Source organism: Crocodylus siamensis, chromosome 2 (assembly GCF_052110815.1).
Source record: "Crocodylus siamensis isolate JL-2025a chromosome 2, ASM5211081v1, whole genome shotgun sequence".
In the NCBI taxonomy this organism is placed as follows: Eukaryota; Metazoa; Chordata; order Crocodylia; family Crocodylidae; genus Crocodylus; species Crocodylus siamensis.
In genome coordinates this window covers 209,920,546-209,945,127 of record NC_143396.1, presented here as the reverse complement: position 1 = coordinate 209,945,127, position 24,582 = coordinate 209,920,546, and the positions used below count along the sequence as shown (strand labels likewise).

The 24,582-nt window shown below is 43.9% G+C and overlaps 1 protein-coding gene across 2 annotated transcripts in view; it reads left to right on the top strand.

Annotated features, from left to right (window-relative positions):
* Window positions 1-24,582, top strand: part of ABTB2 (ankyrin repeat and BTB domain containing 2) — a 189,827-nt gene that overhangs the window by 102,257 nt on the left and 62,988 nt on the right. For both annotated transcript variants that reach the window (XM_090032925.1, XM_090032924.1), the window contains exons 2-3: window positions 18,814-18,960; window positions 21,599-21,809. In XM_090032925.1, coding sequence (XP_089889051.1) covers window positions 18,814-18,960; window positions 21,599-21,809 — 358 coding nt within the window. The remainder of the gene's footprint in view (window positions 1-18,813; window positions 18,961-21,598; window positions 21,810-24,582) is intronic.

Here is a 24,582-nt window from a genome sequence, read left to right as displayed (position 1 = left end):
GAGTTGCCAGTTTCTGTATGGACATCAGCAGCTGTAGCCCAGCTGAGTTTCTCACTATTACAATGATAAACCATGGAGGCAAATGTAAGCAGTAATCAGGTATTCAGCTTTCAGCTCCTTTTTAATGCTCTTGGGTCCTGCCAAAACATTAACCCTCATCTGTGTACCTGCCTGGAATGTATAATGTAGAGACATGTAGAAGAATGTATAATGTACAGCCTGCCCTATACTGTAATGCATTTTAATAGTGACCTCTCCTGGGGCCGCCTCTTCAGAAAGGTGATTCTGTCTCCAGAACAGATTGTACAAGTGCCCAATTACATGTGGTGTGCATTGCTGTTACCTAGGGATAAATCCAGAACCACCAATTTGTTTGTACTGTAAGCCCCTATACAGCTGGAAGTGCAGCCAGAGGGGAAAAAGATACGTTTTGTTGCCTCAGCTTTTTAAGAAGCAAGATTGATGCTTGGGTTGCAAGGTTAAACGTAGGAAAATCATTTCTGTAGTGTGTGACTATGAATAAACTGTAAGAGTGCCTTCTGGGTTATGGAGATGAGAAAAGGTGGGCCTGGTGATGCAACATTAGAACAGAAAACTAGGGATAAGCATTGTGGCTGGACATCTGCCCTATTTTGGGATCTATTGGTCTGGCAAAACACAGCTATTGTGTCTACTAGAAAATGGATGTGGATGTCCTTGTTGACATATGGCATTCCCCACATTTAATCAGGAATTAAATAGAGCTGCTGGTATTACCAGGACAGATTCTGAGAGGTGTTCAACACCTGCAGCTCTCACTGAAGTCAGCAGACTAATCAATGTACAAGGTCCATTTTCATATACAACTTCTGCTGCTCTGTCTGTGATAGATCTCTGTGATGTCATTTTTTTATACAAGATTGCTCTCTAGCTAACAGGTAACCTAGCCTGGAAAGGAAGGCAAGCCACCACCTGAGTTTTCATTCAGGTCTTTCTGCTGATTCCCACTGCATCCTTGTGTCACCAATAATAATTTATCCCCTTAGTTTTCCATCTATAAAATGGAGCTAATATCTAGTAGGATGCTCTGGGGATGAATGAGTTAATGTCTGTGAAATGAATTGAGGATGCCAGATTTGATGAACTAATGATACAGCCAATGGTTGTCAGGTGACTCCACAGGCTGAGCTTAACACCTGGTACAAGTAGGGGTTTCTGTTAAACTAAATTTGACAGCTTCATCAGGAAAGGGCTTGGACTCACTTCAGAAAGTAGAACATTTCTCTGTGTCTAGCCCAATGCTGACTTCTCTACACGCTTGTGATGCATCATTGTTAGGTGCTGAAAGAAGTTTTGGCAGGTAACTGTTAGCTGGGATTGAGAACCTGAAGACTTATCAGCTCCAGTGAGGAAGTTTAGCTAGGAGGCACTTTGTGGGGTGAAAGAAACCTCTTATCTTCTGTACTCTTGGGCAAAATATAACAGCCATAGTTAGAACAATATAAAGACATGTAACTCTCAAGGTGAAAGGTAGGAGGTTGAGTATTTCCGTGTGAGCAGAACAGCCAACACAATGCAAGCAATATAACTGCAGTCAAAGAGCAAAAATTCCTACTGGTTGCACTGAGCACAGATATGTACACATTAGTTGCTGTCAGTGTGGAGACCACATGACATTATTAGGTCAAAGGAAAGGTGCTAATCCATCACAGAAAATAGCTTTGCAATTGATTTAAATTCATTTGTCTTTGCTGTACACAACTGCTTTGTTCCTTATCCTTCTGCAAATCAGGCCAGCCTAATATATTGGCATCTCAATCATCATTTGGCTCCTGCTGAGATTGAGGGGCAGCAGCCAGGCCTGGAGGGCTGAAGCAGTAAATCAATGATTTATTAGAGAGAACGAGGGCAGAAGGAGTGAGGGTGGCAGGGGGATGAAGAAAATTGATAGCAAGGGGAAAGTAGTGTCTTTTGTCCATATCTGCCAAAAAGGAATTGTAACAAAGTGTCCTGGCTTCAGGTTACAGTATATAAGAATGGGTTTCTTTCTTTGCCTGAGTTTCTTTAAGCCCCATTTCCTTCTGAGGAGGGTGGTTGTTTTGTAATGTACCTACAAGAACACATGGGGAAAGGTGCAGGCACTCAAACAAAACTGCTCTGCCTGGATAGGAGAAGTACATATCAAGTCCCATCCAATGAAGTATGCTGGAGTTGTCCTGGCTTTCCCAGTTCCTAGAACAGCACTTTGATTCATGCTGGGAGAGAAGCAGTAAGGGTTAAATGTAGGGAGTGCTAGGAGTTTGGTGGAACCGTGACACATTAGCAAAAGTCAGATATTTGGAAAATTATTTCCAAAATGATCTAAACAGAAATAGAAAGAACTCTCCTACTCCTGGCATCTCTTCTAATCTCCACCCACCTGTAGACTGACCCTTTTTTCTTGGAACCTTTCTCTCTTCTCCAGACTATTTTTCCTTCCTCTTCTCTTTCTGCCTCTATTCCAAATTCCCTATGTGTCCTCTCTTTTCTCCATGCTATAGTTACAGTCTGTGTCCATTTAAGCAGAGTAATATGTCATTTCATACACTGGTCCCAAGTTGCAGCAATACTTAGGTATAGGAACAAAGAATGTCAGGCCATTTGAGGAGTGACCTTTACACAGTAAATCTGAGTGACCGTCAGATGGTCTGCATTTCTTCAGTGACTGGCTTTTCCATTTCTCCCAAACCTAAGATACAGTCTCTTAAGTTGTATATTTAGCAACACACAGCTGTTGGTGTTACCAGAATAAATCAAATGAATACAAACCACAGGATCCAGAAAGTGATCAAGTATTTGGTATGGACCTCACCTTTTCATAGTTACAGTAGATCACAGGTATAGGTGATGCCTACACTGTGCTTGTGAGTTATGCAGGGGATACACTGAGCACCACGGCCATCATCATGCCAGAGTGGATCATGCTTAGAGCATCAGTGCTGATGCTTTTGAGGGGACCAATAAAAGGATATGTGAGTGAAAATCTGACTCTCTTTAAATTTGTGAAGCAAACCAACTGTTTTGTAGTGTTTTAAAGAGAATTAATTGCTGAAATTGAATACTTCACAGAAAAATACAGTGATATGAATACTCCTGGTAATAAAAAGCACTTCTTTTTGACCACCAGGTTTTATCCCTCCTGTATCCTTAGAGATATTAGAAAGATTCAGGATTTTCTTAATTGGAAGGACCACTGCAGAAAGTATTACCAACCAAGTGCCCTCAGTGATCCTGTTGTGGGCACTACAGCTCCCTGACATTCTAGTGAAGTTTAGTAATTTCCCTCCTTTAACTAACCCCAGCTGAGAGCTAGTGGTGGCCTGAGTGCTTTGGATAGGTAGGCTATGAAGGTGTTCGTTCCTGGCTTGATGTGACCTTGGGTAAGTTGTCTGATTTCTGCGCAGCTGCTTCATCCTCTCCAGGTACATGGTAAGGACCGTTTGCAAGTGCCTCTAATTTCTTTTACTGAAAGGTTCTTGCTGGTGTGCATACTGTTAGAAACAAATGGCCACCCAAGACTTCCTTTTGGTGCACCCCCATATTGCTTCCCCACAGTCACGGGGATAGAACTCAAGTGCTGCAAGTTCAGAAGTCCAAGTCCGGTCTGGCACATTGTTTTAGCACCGGAGGCCACTGATGGAATGAGACGGTTCTGAATCTAGCCAGCAGAGATCAGTGGTCCAAATTCATTGCATTACTTTTGCTTGTTCTCCTGAATTTGGAACGCTTATCAGATGCAAAGTGTTTTGCGCTCCCTTTTCAAAACTGTTGTGGAGGTAGAATATAAGACCAAAGGGTGGTGTGTGTGTGGGGGGGGGTGTATATGTGTGTGTGTCTTTACATGTGTGAAAGCCATCCCTCCAGTGGATCAGTCTCCCTGTGAGAGCTGCATGTGCTACACTGTAGAATAGTGTAAACCTGTTCTGCCCTTGCTTTGAATATCCTTTTCCTTTTCCTGTGCTTCAAGCCAGTGATTTTTCATTGAGTTTTCAGCATCTTTTAGCTGAAGGAGGTCTCTACAAACAGCTGCGCTGTGAGTGAAGAGCGAATTCCTGGCAATGGCATGCATCTCTCATTAGGTCAGACTCTCTGGACAGCACTGGCTGGGAAGCACAGTCTAATTAGCACCACCCTCCACTAGGAAAGAATTATATAGTGAGCTTGTGCATTGGCAAAGTATATTTGAGGTAACTGAGTCCATAATGGGCTAGTGCACAAATACAGTGAATGACGCCAAATGAATTTTTCCTTTTTTAAAAATTAATGAGATACTAATTGTCAAGTCTCTCCCGCAGTCAGCACATTAGAAACTTGGGACATGTTTCGAACAGTAATGGTTCCAAACTCCTCAGAAAACCATATCTGTCAGGTCTCAGCCTTGTTGACTATGTTGCTATTTATGCTTGAGCAAAAAAAAGACATTTGTTTCTGTAATAAAAATTCATGCAGCATTTATTTTTTAACAACTATTTAGAGAATTGAAACAATGCAGTGAAGCTATTCATCTCTGACCAATTTCCTAACCAAGTATTTAGCTCTTAATGTAAATGTCTATAAATAATACAGTGGCAACTAGCATCCTTTTAAAAAATACAATTCAAAGAGACACTGTTGAAAGATGAATTGCAGCTTGAGGCAGTTATATTTAGGGACCTAATGGAAGCTAAAGAAGGGTTGCCCTTTGGTGATCTAGCACACGTTATGCTTGTTGTACAAACTATAAATGGCTACAACCAACAGACTTGGGGATTTAAAAGCGTCTCTGTTTCAGATGATGCGGATGCCAGGTCAGCGCCTCAGTCATAACAGAGATTTCTTGCTTGGCTTTAAAGACTGCCAAACTCCTGTAACCATTGGTGGCTCTAAAGGGAAACTGCACCATAATGAAATAACTCTAGGGTGCATTCCTGTTTCCAGTACACGCTTGAGAGTGCCACTGAGAAGTACAGTCCTCCTTCCATATGCACCCACACCGAGAAATGTGATGCACCTAGATGGCTTCACTGCCTCATTTCTGGGTTTGGTGCATGTTGGGTGGGAGTAGGTAAGCAAAGCCATGCTTCTTCACAGAGATCCTGAGATGACTGTCCTGTGTCATGAGAAGATTGTCTGGAATGAATGATAGGGTTATAAAGAGTGACCCATAAGAGTAGATAGAAACAAAGAAGGAGCCTAAAGTAAGCCCAAACAAGCCAGAGAAAATTGGGTCCATCATGGACAGAGGGAGAAGATAATGGGAGATGGGCCCTGGTTACACAGAGGCAGTGGGAGTTGGGCTGAGGAGATGCACAGCTGGGAGGCCAGATGCTAGGGCCAGTGTGAAAAAGGAATTTGCATTGACTCTAGGGTTGTCACGAGGCCTTTGCTGAAGGTCTTTAAATCTTTGAAGGGAGGAAATGCACATGTGCAAAGTATCACTGTTACAAAGATGATTGTCCACACTGTTGAAGAACGGTCCGCCAAATATTTCCCAGTATTTATTTGAGAAAATTGGAGTCAAAAGACACATGTTCTCTTTTCCACTATAAATTTGACATTGACCTTTAGCATTATCCAACTGATTCTGGTGAGTGTAAATAACCCTGTCAAGTGCCCATGGATTGTATTTTGAAAAGCAAGCATTCTTTCCAGAGCAGGGAGTGTTAGTGTTAATGTTCATGTTTATCACAAAACTTGAGCTCACGGAGGTCACTTGAGCCCCAGGCAAGTTCTGACTTAAGGATGGAGAGGCCTGTGATTCATGAGCTGGGCACACAGGTCACTGCTGGTTTTACCAGCTCTCTCCTTTCCTGGCCGCATTGCTTATTGTAGTTGTAGTGTCAACACAGTGCATCAGAGGTCAGCTGGTTCTGTGAAACTGCAGTGCACTCTGTCTCATTTATTTATCTTGTAAATGATGCCAGAGATGCACTTCCTTGAGTTTTGTGTTGGGTAGACACACAGGGTAGCTCTCACAAGTGACTGGAAACCTGATTATTTTGTGTTTACATGCATGCCATGCCTATGACCGTGTGGGCTGCAGCAGGTGAGTGGAGGTATTCGTGTGAAAACTTCATTCTTGTGTTGAATGACAATCATAGATTGCCAGGCAGTATCAATTGTGCAGTCACAGACCTTTGCCACTCGTGGCTAATGAAGGTTATCATTATCTCATGTAGTAGCAGCCTGTCCTTTCAAAGCAGGAGGATCTCTGCCCTGTCATAGGTTTGATGTGATAGTATGCCTTTCAAAGTACATGGAGAGCGAGTCTGTACTAGTGGAACCTATAGAAGGTTAAAGCACATCATTCCTCCACCCTGCTAGAGGTGGGGAGGTGGGTAGCATGCCTTTTAAATGTATAATGTGGATCTTTCTGTAAGGCTTCATTCTTAAATCTGAGGCAGAAATCCCCAAAGGATCCTTTAGATATATAGAAATGTTTTTTTCTCATGGTCTGAACATTTCCAAGCCATTGGTTGATGCAATAGTGGTTTTGATGTTGATTATTAGAGAAGCATAATTTGGTGGTAATCCTCATTCTAATCCAAACAGAAAATACGAATGACGGTAGATTGTATCAGACCAAGGGCTCTTCTGTGTGAGGAAATGGAGTGACTTAGCTAATGAGACACACACTGTTCTGAAGTACTCTGTATGTGGCACTCTGTTTTGGAATAAACATTATTTTATTCTGTCTGAAATAATTTCTCCACTTTGGAAGCACAGTAATTATTCTGAAATAAAAGTGACCACAAAGGGAACTATTCCAGGATAGAGTTACTGTGCATAGCTTGTTGCACAGTAATTATTCAAATCAATTTTCCCACGTAGACCTAAATAAAATCACTGGGCATGACAGGGGATACAAATGTTCAAACTTCACAGTGTCTGGCAAGAAACAGAACATGGACCGTAGGAATACAACTGAACACAAATCAAAAGCCAGAATGATGGCAGTTTACAAAGGGCTAACATACCCAGCACTCCAGATGTGGTCTGATTCAAAAAAGGATTCTATATTTCAGGAAGGAGAGGTGAAGAATTGGAAATGGCAAAGAGGGGGGGCAACAAAGACAGAAGGCATTGGGACTCTGTTACCTGCAATCATGCCATATTCAAATTGTAATCCCACCAGTTAGGGTGGCCATTGGTTCTCTTTTATACTAGGCCATCCTGTTTTTAAACCCTTTGTCCCTTGTCCATTTCCCAATGAGGGGCATATTGGGAAAAAATCCCTGTTTTTCAGTTCATTTACAGAAATACTCTTGATTGGCCAAAGGGGCCCACTCCTCACCAAGGGGATTTCCTATATTCTGGCGATGTGTCAGTAGCCACCATACCACCAGCTACAGCTCACTAAAGTGGTTTATGCTGCATGATTATAGAGATGGGGGTCTAAAAACTCCCAGAGGACTGCAAAAAGGGGCATTATGCTTTTCCTTCAGGGCCCCCTGATTTTGCTCCTCAGTGTGATGCTAAGGGGCATGGTGCTGCTGGAGTTGCCATGTTTCACGTAAGAAGTAAAGATTTTATACAATGTTTGAAAGAGTAACTATTTGATTATTTTAATTGAATAAAATTGGTTTCACTTTCCTGCAGTTCACTCTTGTTGCAGTTGAATGAAGTCTGTCTTTCCTTGTCTCAAGCTGTTATGTAGTGATGGTATAAACTGTTAGAAAGCTGCATTGTTTTATCCATTTCATCCATGACAGTAATAGAACATTTTCCAGAGCAGAGCACTTTGGTTTTCTTTGGGGTAAAAAGTGCTATGCAAGTGAGCAATGTTACTGTTCTTAGTAAAAATGGGGCCCTAAGTAAATCACTGTTCGTATGTATTGGAAAAAGTGATATTTAGAGGGTTACACGGGTGGGAGGAAGTTAGGTAACAGAGAGTGAATCAAAAAGGTGCTTCTATCAACCACTGTTTTAGATGTAGGGAAGTTTCTCCTCTTAACAGACGTATGAGCTGAGACAGTGGGCCACTGCAAGTCAGTGGCAGAATTAGGAAGAGAATCCAGGCATCCTAACCCTCGGGCCCCTGCTTTGCCAGTTAGATCATACTTTCGTTGGCAAATTAATTACGGTTTTGTTTCTTTTAAATTTTCTGCCACAAAGCGTGTGGCAAAAGTATACTGTCCTTTATAAGGCTTCCCTTCATTTGTCCTTTTTGATATTTACAGCTCTGTTGAAGGTTTGTCCTTTAATGGGTCTAATGGGAGTCTGAACGCAGGTGTTTGTAAAACCACAGAGATTTAATTTCAAGATGTAATGGTACTGCCTAACTCTAAAGTCCCTCAAACTTATCACATGGAAATTCTGATGCCATGAATGCTGCTCAGGCACACTGCAGTGAGAGTGGCCTTATTCCTGGAGATGGTCTTTGGTGAGTGCGGTATTTTGGCTTGCACAGCACATCTAATACTTTCCAAGTAGCTGCAATGACTGCACTGGGAGGAACTTCCATTTCCTAGACTTCAGTAATATATTAAAGTCCTCTAGTCTTTTTTTCTAATGTGGTAAGGTAATAGCTAAAACACATTCTCAAAGGCATCTAAAAAAAAGGACTGTTTTGCAAACCCAGGTTAAAGCACCTGGTCATGCCATATCTCACGGTCTGGGTTAAGGAACTGTAGGACAGTGATCCTCAATTAAGGTTCCATGGTAATAATGGTAGTGTTAGCACTGTTAGGTGTGCAAATATGATTCAAAAGATAAACCGAGAGATTTTAAATAGGAACCTACAGGGTTAAAAACATTCTGACCTGTTGTAATTTCTCTTGAGTTTTTTGCAACAGAATTCCTCCATTATTTATCTGTAGTCATAAAGCAAGTGAAAACTAAGAGCTGGCATTTTCTGAGGGATACCTCAAGTCTGTCAAGGAGTGCTTCAAGTCTAAAATAGGTTGAGAACCACTACTGTAAAACAGTGATTCAAGGTCAGTCAGTTTCATGTGGGGAGCAGGAAATACACCTAGGGTTTTGAACTGGAAGACTCTGACTACTAGTGACCTGGATCCAACTGAGTGTGAGCTTGGCCAAAGTCACTTATCCTCATTATGCCTCTCTTTCCCCATCTGGAGATAATGCCACCCACCTTCCTGTAAGGGCACTGATACCCTCAGATAAAAGGCATTGTATGACTGCGAAGTATATTGATGGTTGTGATGATATGGGAATGTGCCTTGTTTCTACATCCCTTAAAATACCAACACAGGATATGATCTCATTAGATCATGTTAAATTAAGCAATCAGCATCAAGTGACAGGAGACTACCAGGCTGGACAGGAGACTTCCAAAGAATATCTAAGAAGTTGTATAAGTGAGACCAGTGACCCAATAAGCAAGAATCCTTTTGTCCGAGTCAGTACTGAACCCAAGCCCGGCTGTTGTGTTTCATCTGTTTTATCCATTGAATAAGATGTGGTAAAGAAGCTTTATTTGCTGATCACTGTGTAAAATCCTTTCTTTCTTAGCAGAATTCCCTACACCTTTAACCTCCCGCCCAACTCCAGCATTTTTAGTCTTTGCTTCTACTTCTCCAGCTGTTATTTGATGCTGGTGCAGAACAGCAGTGAGGTTCCATCTCAGAGGTGCTTGCATCTCAGGGCTGGGTGAGTAAATGTTGTAAGAAATAAAAATCATGCATTGTGCTTTATGACGGTGCAGTATTCATACCGGGCACAATTAGTTCCCTCAGACTACTGAGCCCTTTAAGGCTCTGTGCTGACTGACAATGGCCTTCTAGTTTTCCTCTGCCCAGATGCACACTGAATGTTAATATTAAGGATCCATGGAGCAGAAGACTTTGTATACTATCTGGCTTACATATTTATGAAGTATGAGCTATTGCAGTGATCTCTGGGGCTCACCCTCCCTGGAGGTTCAATGGATTTTCGGGGTTCTTTGACCTGGAGCTTTGGGGCATCCTTCTGCTTTCAGTCACATAAAGCCTGTTGATATTTGGCTAACATAATGACCCAGTTGTTTTCTATAAGACAGTACCAGTTCTTGATGATGCCTTATTTAAGCCCTAACAAGCCATGGTTGCTGATATTTTGTGTTTTGATGTAAGCATCAAGTACAATGATCCACTCATAAGACAAATTGCTCTGCCCAGGGCCAAATATAGTGCAGATGGACCAAATACAATCTTCCCTACAGTGCCATGCCAAGTACTTCCAGTTGTGACCTTCAACACCCACTGCTATTCCAATCTTGGCTCCACCCTTTATCCAGCCATCCTATTCCTGGGTCTTGTGCACCACAGGCCTGCAGTTTCAGCTCTGAGTTTCTTTAAAGGAGGTTACTCATTGTGCCAAGTTATGTGTGTGAGAGGCTTATGGATTGTGGCTTGGTGGAGACAGGTATCCACAGACACTTAGTCGAAGAAAACAAAGCTCATTCTAATATATGGATGGCATGGGGTGATCACACCTCTACCTAGAGATGTCCAAAATGGAAATAAGTAGGACACTGGCTCCAACACAGAGAGCCTCCACTGAGCACTTGTAAAGGATGTGAGGGCCATAACCTCTGTCTATGCTGAAGCAACTGTCTCCCTTCCTCCCCCAGCCCTTGCTTGTCTCTCTTTCCTCATTTATTCTGAATTGCAGGTTGATTGTTCAATGTGGATGCTAATATATGTATCTAGTTTAGATTTCTCTTCCTGCTGACAAAGACATCCTGAATGATAGGTCTCTCGGCTTTGTAATCCCATTATGCAACACTGTTGTTCATTTACTGTAAGTTAGCTGTTATAAAACTGTTTTCCCATCACAAGCCTTTTGCCTAATTTCTGTCATCTTTGCAGGATGTTAAATAACTGTATCTGATCACAGAACCTGACAGGTTTATAGCTGTGCATGTTACAGGAGGAACACTGGTTTGGTTTCCTCTGGTGAATTGTGTCAGACTGATTCGTAGACCCTGGCTGTGATCTTGTCAGATTTCATAAAATTGAGCAGAATTGAGCTTTCCTAATATTGAAATGGGCTCCTACCAAGTCTAAAATTAGAGGCTCCTGGAAATGGCATTGACTCAGGCAGTGCTTTTTGCTATGAATCAGTACTGAAACAGCATTGTAACAAGGCATTACGAGGCATTGCACTGCTAGATGTGATGAGGAATAGAAATGAATGGCGGCCTCAAACACTCCTAGTTCTTTAGAATTCTGATACTTTGTGCACAAAAGGAAGGCTGATCTGCCATCCTAAGCAAAGCCAGCTGTGGCTTGATCAGGTTTTCTCAGGTGAAACTCTGGGACCAGGGAAGTCGCAGTGAATTTTGCCATTGACTTCAGTAGAACCAGTCCTTGTTTCTAAAAGCTTGCCTTTCTAGACCATAAATCAGTTCATAAGTGTCACTTCTGAGAATGTTCCACATGGAAATGATCGTGACCCAAATATTACAAAATTGTCTTGACACCCAAGACCGAAACCATGTTTCTTCCTTATTTCAGATCTTGCCAGTCCACTATACATTACTAATACTTTATTTATGGACATTTGCAATTCTGTACAGTATAGGAATTTTTAATGCTTTTTATTTCAGCGCATGTGTGCCTGCACTGTAGAAATTTTCATATGAAATTTATCATGTTTAAAGATGGGTAAATGGCTAGCTATGGCCCTCAGCTTGTGGAGGGCACCCAGTGCTTTGCAAAGTTTGCCTTTCAGTTTAATTTACTGAAATCACTTTTTGTTTCTTGTTGTTGTCCTCATTTGTATAACAGTAATGCTCATTCATGAACACCATTGTGCTAAGCTGTATACCAGTGCCTCTCAGTCTTTTTAGACTCAAGCCAATCCTCGATGAACTTGAGGGACCCCTCAGAAAATGCCAGCTCTTAGCCTTCATTTGTTTTTTGATTGTAGAAAAATAAATAGAGCAATTCTTCTGTTGCAAAAAACTCAGAAAGACCACAACAGGCCAGCATGTTTTTGACACTATGGAGTCCACTTTGAAACCTCTGAGTTTATCTTGTGAATCATATTTGCACACCCTGGCTGAAAATCACTGTTCTATACAAACACAGGACAAAGTTAGATTCTGCCCCAGAGTTTGTTTGTGTTCTGGGCAGAGGTAATATATGTACAACGTATGTCATTTCATTAGCTTTTTCTGAAAGCGAGTTAAAGAACAACAGCTCTTCTTTTCCATAGTTCCTGATGCACGACCTGTCCACTAATGATTTAAAGCTTAACATATCCTGAGCAGAGCAGGATTGCATGTTGTTCTTTAAAGTCCCACCTTTATACCATCATGAAGTTAGTACCCTGTGCAGCTCCTACAAGGAATCCCAGAGGGCAAAAGTCCATTGTTTTTCAGATCAGTCTCATTGGCTCTTTGCCACTTCTGAGAGGCCCCATCTTAACCTCCAGACATCATGTAACTGTTTGGAAGCCCTCAAAAAGCTGACAAGCAAATTGCTGGAAAGTTTTCTCCCAGTATGAAGGATTTAGATTAAAGCAGCTGGTACTGAAATGGACTATAAGGTGCTATGGAGGTCAGACAACACTGAAAATCTTGCCATAGAAAGAAGTGAATGGTGATGGCTTGTCCTTTGCCATGAATGTTACAGGCAAATAACGTGAAGAATGTCATAATGGAAGATCAAGATTCAGAGACCTGGGGATTGAGCCCTCAAATCTTCAAACAAAATTCAGCCAAAACCTTTGAGTTTCACCCAGGCTTGGGTGTTGTCAAACCTTATCAGTCACCTGATTTTCATTTTAAACTGTAATTTCTCCCAGGTTTACTCAAAGCTCAGCCCAGAATTATCACAGAAATCATAGAGAAGTAGGACAGGAAGGGGCCTCCAGGGGTCATCTAGTCCAGCCCCCTGCCTAAGGCAGAATTATCCCTATCCAAACCAAACTACTTGTGAAGTCCTCAAAATCAGTGGCATAACTGGAGCAGCCAACCTGAGTATCAACGGGGGAGGCCAGGAAAAACAGCTGCTGCAGCAGCCACACAATGGCAACAACAGCACAGTGGCAACCAAAAGTTGCTGTTGCCCCAGGCACCTGGCCAAGTTGTTACACTGCTGTTCAAACCTGGCTTGATCCTTGTTTGTATTGGGCCCCTTGACATCAAGAGAAAATGACCTGCGCATTTTCTATGACTCTGCTTGTGCTCAGTGAACCACTAGCCCTAACTCCCAGGACCACTGCAACACCTCTAGGAGTTAAAATAGCTGAAAAAGTGAGCAATTCCCCCCTCCCTCCCCACCTCCTTTGGCCCAATGACTTTGGAAACATTTTCATTTGCTTTTAAAAAGCCTCGGATTGCAAACAACAATTTTAAAACCTTTAAACTGGCAGAATAAGTTCATTTTGAAGAACTGCTTGCTGGGACTCCACCTAGCCCCAGCTGCTTTTTAAGAGTATAAGCACAAAGAGCCCAGGAACAGGTTTCACTTATTAAGTGATGTAGAGTAAGCATCTCTTTTTATTTTTCATAGCTGCTATTTCAAAGGTTATGGGAATATAAAACAATGAATATTGGTCACCTTGCCTTGACCGCAAAACTCCAAAAGTGCCTTAAGTCAAGCTGTTGTTCGGGTGCTTGCTCTCAGATGTCTAAGCTAGGCATCTACTGCAGTTGTTGTGTACAGTTGGGACCTGTTCTGGTCCACGCTGAAATCAGTAGAAAGATTTCTGCTGATTTCAGTAGGAGTTGGATCAAGTTCTTAATTTCTTTAGGAATAAAAAGCATTATTTCAGTTGCCAGAACACCCGGACATTGCCAGGATCAGGCATGAGTTGCACAAAAGAACCCATATAAAAATGTTTTAAGACAACAACATGTGCTACTGAATGGATCATTGTTGCATAGTAATTAAGAGCTGCTTTGTGTTGTTAGCTTGTGGGTGAAATGTGCCCTTGAAATTAATGCCAACTGCTGTTTTTATTTCCAGATTGCATACAGTAAGAAAGTGTCTGGGCATGAGTTAACCAAGCTGAATTTTGTTTTTCTTTAGCCTTGATCAAAACCAATGTAGCCACAAATTGAAGTGCATAAAACCAAATGCCAAATATAAACAGGCCCCAAGGAGTTAATAAGAACTAGTAACCTTTCATAATTATTTTGCCGTGTTACAGTATCTTATACATGCAACCCACAAAGCACTTTTGCCATCATTGCTTAAGCTGTACAAGACTTCTTGAAAATAAGGAAATGTTATAAGCTCCAGCTTATGGGTGTAGAAGCTGAGGCACAAGAGGTGAAGGAACTTGCTGAAGGTCATTTGGTGAGTCAGTGGCAAAGCCAAATATAGAACTCTAAACTCCTGACTTCTTGTCTGAACATGAGGAAAGAAAATCGAATTAGCTCTCAGAGGTGAGTCAAGAGTTCATTATCTGGCCTATTCGTAATATCACATCCCAGGGTTTTGCAAATGCATGTAGTGCTACCGAGTCAGAAGTACTATCAGCATCTCCATTTTGAGTGCAATGTAGACACTACTTGGCTGTCTATGGGAAGTTTGTGAGAGGAGCAGCTGGCTGAGGGTCTGTTTTTCTGGTAGGTTTCACCAGTTCAGAAAAGTAGTCCATCATTTGATTGTGTCTGTGTTGTTGTTGCCGCAGGCCAATTCTAATATCAGCAGTAGCATATTGCAGTACAGTTGGCTCTGGCCATCATAAAAACCTTGTTTAACTCTTTTGAATTGAAAGACAGAAGTTCGGGATCTGCTCCTGGTGGGATCAATGCCAATGTACTCAATTTGGCTACAGATTACTCTGTGCCTCAGTTCCTCATCAGCAAAGTTAGAGAAGATAATACTTTCCTTCTCATCATAGTGATGGGAACTATGAAGCAGAGCTCTCCATTAGCATAGTGAAGTAATTATTGGAAGGCCCTTTCATAATGAGTTTGGGGGCATATTTGTTCTGTGGCCTCTTGAAAAGCAATGTGCAAAAGTGCTTATTCTCCCTATAGCCTCTGCTCAACTTCTGTGAAAGTATGCAATGCACCTGAAGCATTGTGGGCGACAACAAATAAGGCCTATGGGCATATATGTACTCATTGTTTTTCTATGAGGAAGGTCATGACTGCTTACTTGTGTATCCCAAGCCATATGTTGCTAGAAGGAGTTTGCAAGAATGGAGTTACATTGGGTTGAATTTAGGCTTTGGCTTCTGCCACTCAGGTCACGGAGCATTTGAAAAACTGGGGGAGTTGGGACATCTTACTCTCCAGCCCCTAAAGGAAGAGCACTAAAGCATTTCACAAGATGCTTTCTTCAGTACCAGGCTAGAAAGTAGGATTACTGGTTTGCAGGAAATTGGGGCGGGGGGTGGTGTTTGTTTTGGTTGTTCGGAATTTTTTTATTTTGGTTCAAATCAAATGAAACCCCAAAATTCTGAGAATCCCAAGAGTTTTGTTTCAAAAACACCAACACCTGGTGTTCTGGCAACAACATATGTTCCTGAGACTTTGTAACTACCCAGTGAAATTGGCATGTTAGCAACAGTGCAACTAGCAAGAATGTCAAGTTTCACTGAGCACCTTTCAGGGCTTGCATTGCCTTTCAGGCTCCTCTTTCATGGCAGGGAGTCTTAAAATACAGACAATAACTGTCCAGAGCAGGGGTTCTTAAAAAATTGTAGGGGGTGTGGAGAACTGATGTGGCTAGTAATGTGGCCTATAAAAGCTCCATGCATGCTCAGCCACAGCACAGCATGCAGGTGGCCAGGAGCATAGCCCAGCAGCATGGACAGCTGCTGGGTCTCGGTCTCGCTGGTAAGTCTGTTGTGAGGGGAGGGGGAGCAGATCAAGGCCAAGGGCGGGGCTGGGGCAGGGGCTTCCCAGCCAGGGTAGGGCGCAGGACTAAGCTGCGCCCCGGGCGCCCTGCGAGGGTGTTGGTCCAGGCTGTGCTTGGGGTGGGCAGCACGGGGAGGGGGTCTAGAGGGGCTTCAGTGAATTCTGGAGTGGTTGCAGACCCTCCTATAGCCCCCGCCCAGTGCTTCTGTTACCTGCCCTGAGCAGTCTGGCCCAGCCCCAGCCTGCAGCAGAAGCCCGCCCCGTGTGCAGATCTGACACGTCCCCCCGCATGCCCTCCCAGGGTGCATGCGGCGGCGGGACCTCCCCGTGCACACTCCTCCCACAAGCCACTCGCAGCTCCGTCCCACACTCTGCCTCAGCTGTGTAGCACCTGCCCTTGGCCCAGCCCTACTCCCTCCTTCACCATGGTGGCCTTGATCTGCCCTCCCCCCTTCCCCTTAAAAACAACAAAAAAATATGAAAACATACATGAGCTGAAACTTTGAGACAGAAGGGGTCCACTTGTTTAAAAAGGTTGAAAACCCCTGATCGAGAGCCATGGGCCCTGGCTCCCTGCACTGGGGCCACTGACCTTAGAAGTGTACAGTACTAAAGCATCAATCAGTCTGCTTGCTGGTGCTGCCGCAAAGCTATCAAACTCAGAAGTGCAGAGTCCTCATGCCTGAAGCCAACTGCATGGCAGGGCTGACCTAGGGGCATGCTGGCAGAAATCCAGGGAGGGCTCCCTGGGATACTTCAGTCTCAGTGTATTGGCATTTTTGACAAAACTTTGTTTCATCAAAGTGTTTCTGACCAGTTCTGCTTTCTTGTCCTGTCTTCAGATGGATGGGTTGATGGCTGCTGAGTAATGGGCTGTTAGTGACACTATACCTGTCAGTAATGAAAAAGATATCCATTGCTAAACAAACAAGAAAAACATTTTTAAAATGTTATTGTTATGTAGGTGCTGTACTGATATGAAAGCTACTGAGATCAATAGAAAACTCCCCATAGACACTTATGAGTTTTGGATTAAGCTCAAAAGGCTTATTTGCTTTCAAACACAAGGGATACATCTCTCCCATTCAAGGAAGGAACTGGACCCTAAATATTGTGCTATCTAATACTTCTAATACTACTATCCTTTTTGGGTGGACAGAAGCAACTTTTCCGTGGCAGGAATACATCACCCTTTTTTCCATGTACTCACAGCATCTGCCCAACTATAGCCTGAAAAGCTTAGGAAACATCATTGATTTCCCTGCCCAGCTTCAATCATGCTGCAAAGTTCTTATTTATTTTTCATTCCTTTTTTTTTTAAGAGGACAGAATCAGTTGAAGCCAGTTTAGAGAGAAGTCTCCTCCAGATTTTTTGTTTGCCCTGCCTGTTTCATTAATGTAACTGCCAGTTTCTGTTTTTACCTTTGCAGGGTTGTGTGCCTTCTTTTGACAAATCAGCCCATTTTCATTCTTCCACTGCCATAAATTCAACCCATATGTTTTAAAACTTTCTTTCATAGACCTTAACTCAGAAAAAGGAAGTGATCTCAGGCTCTGTGTGCGGAACTACAGAGTTTTCAGCAAGCTGTTCCAGGCTGCATGTGTTGCTTCTATTAATTCTTAGTGCTTCGGCTTCCTAATTATTCAGATTACAGAAACCGTTGCCAGGGGTTTCTCTGTTAGCTAACAGTGATGTACAGTGCAGGACCACGGCAGGATAAATCATTCCCTTATCCTTAAAATGTCCAGGAAGTTCTTGATACAGCTGTTGGCTTTGCCACAGGGCAGGATGTAAAGAGGATGTGAGCATGGTAAAGGAGATCAGTTCTGAGTAAAATTTTGAAAGAAAACATCAAAACAAAGGCGAAGATCTCTCCTGGTGTGGTGCAGTTCAGTTGGCAATTTCCTGCTTGATGGGGAGGCACAGGACTGAAATGACAGGAGGTGGCTGCAGATGGGCAATGACGTATTCTCCATACCTACAGCCAGAGCAGTTGAGGGCTCTGCAGGTCAGAAGTTAAATGCATTCTCAGAGGTGTGTGAGGGACCAAAGATTAAATTGCTTAGAGTGCCACAGCTCAAGGTTGAGAAGTATTGACAAGAGTTGTCTCCCAGGCCTAGAATAGCAAGAAATGCATTAGGACTGAGGTACATTTGCTACAGTTCTTTGATGGTCCGAAGATCCTGGTGCAGTGGCTGTTTCCTGTGAATGCGTGGTCAGAAACTGCCTGCATTACATCGGGCTCTGGACGGTACTTCCACTCCTGCAATTCCATTAACTCCAAACTCATTCAGTGTGTCCCTGATTTGTTTAAGGCTAAAAGAAGCGATGCTGAGAGAAACTGCTTGCACATTAGGGGTATGACAGTTATTTTACATCCATGCTTAATTGTGCAAAAAAGTGAAATGATTATTTTTAATTTTCTAGTTGGGTCATTTAAAGAAGTGAATAAAAATGGCTTAGTCGGAAACTTATTTGCAAAGTCAGCTTGCAAACCCACAGGTGTAGATTTTGCATCTCCAGGTGCTCACACATGTAACCACCTAACTCTCTGTGTTCAAAACTGCATGCAGATTCACAAACCAGGTCATTTATGCAAAATATGCAGAGACTCTGTGGGAGCTGTTCACCTCTGATGGAACTGAAGACATGCTCCTCACCCCTGAAAAGAAGCCATTGTATCTAAGGAACTGATTAAAGTTCTGTACAGGCAGCCTGAGCTCACACAGCCTGTTACTACATACAGTGTTTTAGAGACTTCTTTTGCATCCCAAAAGCTATCATTGTAATTGTGTTTTAAGTGCAGTTTGTTTCCAGGCTGCAGCCAGTATCTGGGTTTCTCCTGAGAGCCCAGTAGCCCAGCTTCTGCCCTACTAATGTTAATTGACAGCACTAATTGGTGTGGTTTGAACTGTTCAAAAGGCCTTTTGAGTACTCTAGCTGTGAAAGCAGTATTCAGATTCCCCACTGCCATTCCAAATGCAGAGGGTCCTGCTTTCCTACCATTTGGGTCCTCATCTGTAATGGGCTTGTTCTTTCCTCTCCCTAGGTGTACTGTCCCTGCCTGCCTACTTTAGCCCTTACAACGATGGCTCCATATGCAGTGATGGACGGGCTGATGCTTATGCCCAGCTGGAACTCCGGACTTTAGAACAGTCGCTCTTGGCGACCTGCGTTGGAAGCATCTCAGAACTGAGTGAGTTTCAGATGTAATTGTTCATTTAAATAAAATCTGAGGTCTGTTCGCATAGAAGCCAGTGGGCATCTTGCCATTACTTTCAATGTGAGCAGTATCAGCCCTACACTGTATAAGACTTGATTGTTTCAGAATGCCATCCATGGAAATCAGATTACTCCATTTGAATGTTTTATGCTTAATTTGCTTTGGAGATCCCTAAAATGTGCCCTTTCCAGCATTTTGCTACTTAATGGCTTCAGTGTTAGTGAAGGGTTTGCTGCATTTTCCCATCAAAGTACCTGAGATCCCATTCATTGTTCTACTCCTGGAGAACTGAATTGGAAGTCCTCAGCCATGTGGCCAGGAAGTCCCAAGCCAGCAATCCCCAGAACACCGGTGTTACAATAAATTTGGTAGACTTATTTTTGTTAACAGAGCCTATCTTTTGAGCCTAAACTACTTGACAATGCCCTTTTAAGGTAAACGCAAATGATTTGTTTCCCTGGTCTGTTTTTTCCCTCTGCAAAATGTCCACTGCCATCAGTTTCCATCATCTGAATGCTAATGAATGTCAGTAGCTGGCCCAGAGCTTGTGGGTTTCACCATTTATTTTGCAACCTGCCTTAATTTGAGGTTTTTCAAATTCCTTTAACACACCTCTTTTTATCCTGGAACACAAGAGAGCATTTGTAGCTTTAGTCCATGATTGAATGCAGCTTCCTCTCTCCCTCTTCCCCAGTCCTTGCTTTGGCCAGCTTGGTCATTGCATCTACTGAATGGCTCTCCTGATACAGTCACCTACTGATTATAAAAAATGCGGACTTGTAGGTTGCCAAAAACATTGGGAGGGGGAGTGCAAGGGTTGAGGGAATGTTATTCTGCACTGAAAATTTGAATTCCAGACGCTTCTTTTTTATAATCATATGGGCTTCCGAGCTAACACTGATGCTACAAGATTCATGGGATTATTTTAAGAAGGTTGAGATCCATGGAAAGATTCAGGAGCTACAGAAGTAAAAAAGCAGAGACATTAGGAGGTTTTTCCACTCTGGAGTCTGCCCTTAAAATAAATTTACTATGTGACAAACGAGTGATACAACCCCATGTTGCAAAGAGAGGTTTTAACACCCCATTGATCTGAATTGTTAATAACATTGTAATGCTCAGACATATAGTAGCTATGTATTTTTCCTGAGCTGTGTAAAATCAGTTCCTAAAGGGTTCAGCTACAGGTTGCCTAGTAAACTCAGTCTTCCTGTTGTTAGATGTATGTGGATCAGCATCATCTTAAGAATTGTAAGGAAGAGCTGGAGAGGGAGTTCACCATTTGTGTGGCTAAGTTCACGGCGCCTTCTCAGGAACCAGCTTTGCGATGCTGGTGGCTGTTTCAGTCCCATCCTTTCCCAGAATTGTAACCATAGAACACAATGGCCTAACATTTCCTGCAAGTGTTTTAGAAGTTTCTCCTAGGGAAAAATAGATGCTGTCTGTGTATAGTGTTCTGTAGCCCTGGTTCACCAGTGGTATGGCAGGAACACTACTGTAACAGGAGGGTTTGAGGGCTTTACTGTAAGACTACTAAATGCTTTGTGGTAAAAACAGGGTAAATAGGATGTGCTTCAACCAAGGGGCCACAACAGAACTCTCAGGTGTTATATAGCCAAAGGCTCATGCTGCAACCACAGGGCTTCAGTAGCTCTGTGGTCTTTTGCAAATGAAGCCATGGAAACCTCTGCCCGTTTTCAGGGGTCTGTGTTAGAACCTTCTCTGTATAACAGCTGGGTAATAGAGGCTTCTTTCCCTTTCCCAGCCACATGGTCATTGAGTTGCCAGTGTTTTGACACAGAGGAAGGTTGGCCAGGTTTCAGGATCCCAGAGGACTTGAGCAATTCAGAAAGTGGGAGGTGCTTTCCCCTTGGATGGAGCCTTTCTCGAGAATGAAGGGCACACCTCCAGCAGTGTCTGTCCAGATCAAACAAGATAAAGCCTGACTCATTAATAAAGGAGCTGGGTTTTGTCACCCCTTGGGAGGAATCTGCAGGGAGAGAAGAGTGCAGACAAGAGAAACGGGCCCTGACAAGAAGGGTCTTCCAGACAGAATACAGGCTCCCTCTGTCACCTCTTTCCCTGTGAGAAGACCCTGAGGAAAGAAATGGGTTTGGCTAACCTCAACAGAGGGCACATCCAGCCTCATAACACAGAGGAATGGGAGACAGGAGCAAAACACCTGCATTGATGCTGCCTTGCTTTCTCCTTGCATAAAGTAGGCCTGTGACCTAGTGCTAGCCAAGAATCTTGTTAGTCAAAATCTGTCAAGAAATACTGGTACATGTGACAGTAGGGAGAAGGATTAATATGAAACAGCATTTACATAGGAAGGAAATCCTTGTGAAGTCATTAGGCAGATACCAGCTGACAGGCATAGTAACCTAGATAGTAGTTTAATTCTACCATTGTCTAACTAATAGCTAGGGAATTAAATTTCCACTGCAGTAATCTATAAGGTGTCAGGTCTGAAGCCCACATTTTGACTTAGGGGAGGAAAAATAATAATTGCACACAAAGGAAGTTTCAGTCATGAAGTTAGGTTTAACTGAGTGGATCCTGGAGGAGCCTTCAGAAATCCTATTCCTTTCTCCTCTCTTCTTTTGAGCAGGTGACTTGGTATCACGAGCAATGCATCACATGCAGTGTCTGAACACCCTCCGCCCTGGTATGAGCCCTGTTCGGCAAACCAGGCAGCAGCAACCCATCATCTGGTCTCCAGATGCCCTCCACACCCTCTACTATTTCCTACGCTGTCCTCAGATGGAGTCCATGGAGAACCCCAACCTGGATCCACCAAGAATGGCCCTGAATAACGAACGGTAGGGAACTCTGTTAACAGCCCGGAAGCCAGCTAACAGAGCCGCCTTTGCAAAAAAGCAGAGGTGGATTAAGATTCATTGGAGCTCTGGGTCCAGGGCTCTCCCCGCACAGCCTGCCTCCCCGACAGACCCTGCCCTGCAGCCAAGTACTCTGTCCCTGGCCAGTGCAGTGGGAGGAGCAGCCAGAGCTGGATGTGCTGCCCCTCAGGCCTGGGGGAGGAGCCACAGCTGCCACCACTCATAGGTCTGTGCTGGAGCTGGAGCCTGGAGCCAATCAGGCAGGACCCCACACAACATCACCCTGTGTCTGGGGAGCACCAGGGGTGCAGGACCACTGCCCTCTGGGTGCATGCAGCGTGGACCGAGCTCTGAGGGTGGTCCCTCACCCCACTAAAGCTGCAGCAGCACCTGGCAAATGCGAAGGATCATGGCTGGGCCAGGTCAGAACCTGCCTGTGCTGGGGCCACCCAACTCTGCTCCCTGCCTCCATCGGCTCTGGATGCTCCCAGAGCTCTGGCAGGGTTGTGCCCTGCCTTCCGTGCCCTGTCTAGTATCTGGTAGCCACAGCCTGCTGCATCCTGCATGCCCGGCCCAGCCTCACCCGGCCACCAGTTTTGTCCACGCCGAGCTGCCTCCCCTCCCCCTGTGCCTGCCCTCTAGGCATCTGGGGGCCCGGGGCCCAGCTAGCCCATGCGTTAATCTGTGTATGCAAAACAACCAGTGCATATGTGCAGTACAGTCAGTTTTGCAAAGTTCTGTCTGTCAGGCATCAGTTATTCCTGTGGCGTAGCCAGTTTATGTTGTTGGCCTTGCCAAGTTTACAAAATGTTGGAATTGGAGTTGGGAAGCAAGCTGCTTTCTCAGACAGTCTTTCCAAGCAAGGCATATACTATATATTGCCAGCGTGGCTTGTCTCAAGATGTTGCCAGGAGTCTATGTGGTTGCCTAAAGCAGTAAAGACCTTACCAAAGAAAACGCTACCTTCTCAATAACAGCAATTAATGATCGTTGTCGTTCTTGGGAAGAGAAGTTCCATTTGAACTGGAAAGGATTTACAATTTCCCCCCTTCTGGGGGCTAACTTCAGTTGCTGTTAGGTGTCTAGTACATGGGGAAATTTACACAAGGAGCCAGTAACCAACAAAAATGCAATGGGTTGCTCTTTCTCATGCCAAGAAGTACCTGAGTCTCAGCAATAGTCCAGTTATTAGAACTGGAAATTTTCCAGCAGAACGTTTTTCCATTGGAAACCTCCCTGGCTTCCTGTGAGCTCATCCATGTCCTCAGTCTGCCCAGTGGGGAGCTGACAGTCTGGCAGTCCTGGGATCCCAGCCTCCAAGCTTATGGCTTCTGTGCAGCCTGGGTGCTCAAGGCTTGCCCATCTTCTACTTCAGGAAGTTTGTCTTGCATTAGCAGGATCTCTTGGCTCTCAGGACTTTTTAGCATCTCCATTCCAGTCCCATTTCAAAAACTATCCTGAAGTGGAAATGGGATTTTATGACCAGCTCTCCCCATTTCATACATTAGGGTGGGGTGCAGGGGAATTGCTACTGTTAGCCTGGCAGAATGCCAGTCAGATGGCTCTCTCTGTACTTTTCCTAGAGGCCATCTGGGGCTGGGAAGCATAAAGGGGCTGTGGGTGTTGCAGCATGACTCCCAGAGAAAATGGCTGCATCCTCAGAATGAAACCACAGGACCCATGGCAGGGAGTGGAGTCAGGGAAAGACAACACCTGCCACAGCTTTGTAAATCCCATGGCCCCTCCTTCAGCACCAGTGTCCCCTGCTGACTGAGAAGTCATCCCTCTGCTGAGCTGTGGCAGATGTTCAGGGCCATGAAAGTCAGCTGCACAAAGCAGTCAGTGAGAGAATCTGGATAAACTCTCAGTGAAATGGGTTTTACTTACACAAACCAGGCCTAGAATGAGGGTGATTAAGCCACTTGCAGAACTAGCTTTTCTTCCATGTGTCAAGGCCCACGCTGAATCTCAAGCATGGGCACTAGTGAAGGCCCAAAAGCAGAGAGCAAATTCTCTGGCTCTTTCTCCCCACTGTCTCTACATGCAACCTTGCACGGTCCAAAAGGGACAACTTGAATGCTAAGAACTTGGCAAATTGTGAATAACAGTGCTCCCTTCTGATGCCTTCCCTCAGAATTTGCTTTAGCATTTCAATCTCATGCTCTTACCTAAGGAAAATAGAACAAGGATTGTGAAAATGGAACAGTTGTGAACTTGCAATTTTTCTTTTTTACTTAGTCAAAGGTAATTTCCAGTGTCCTTCCTTCAAGGTCAATGTAAAATCACCTTAATAACTTCAGCATGAAACAAATTCAGTTGTATATTGTTCAGAAATAAGCCTTCCCCACTCAGCTCTTGGCTGGTGCCTCCATGCCTCTCTCTCTCTGTCCCCAGCCCTGACATAAGAAACATGGCACTTCTCTCCTCGCAGATGGCTGAGAACATGATAATCCATTCACTCACTCCCATCGCTTCTTGAACTGGTGCTGCTGCCTGACCCAATTCTTGTTAGCCAGGCTGTCACTGGCACTGCTAGCCAGACCTCATTCCCAAAGACCAAAAGTGGTTTCAATGACATTGGCCAGATACAGTTGCGCCCACCAATTAGTTGGTAGATCCAACCCACCAACTAATTGAATCTGGCCAGCAGGGAGTGCCTGCCAATTGATTCAGTCCAGCCTGCAGCTGCCCCCGCAGTGCTCTATGTGGGGCTGAGCCCAGCCCAGAGTAGTCTGCACCATGGTCCAGCCTGTAC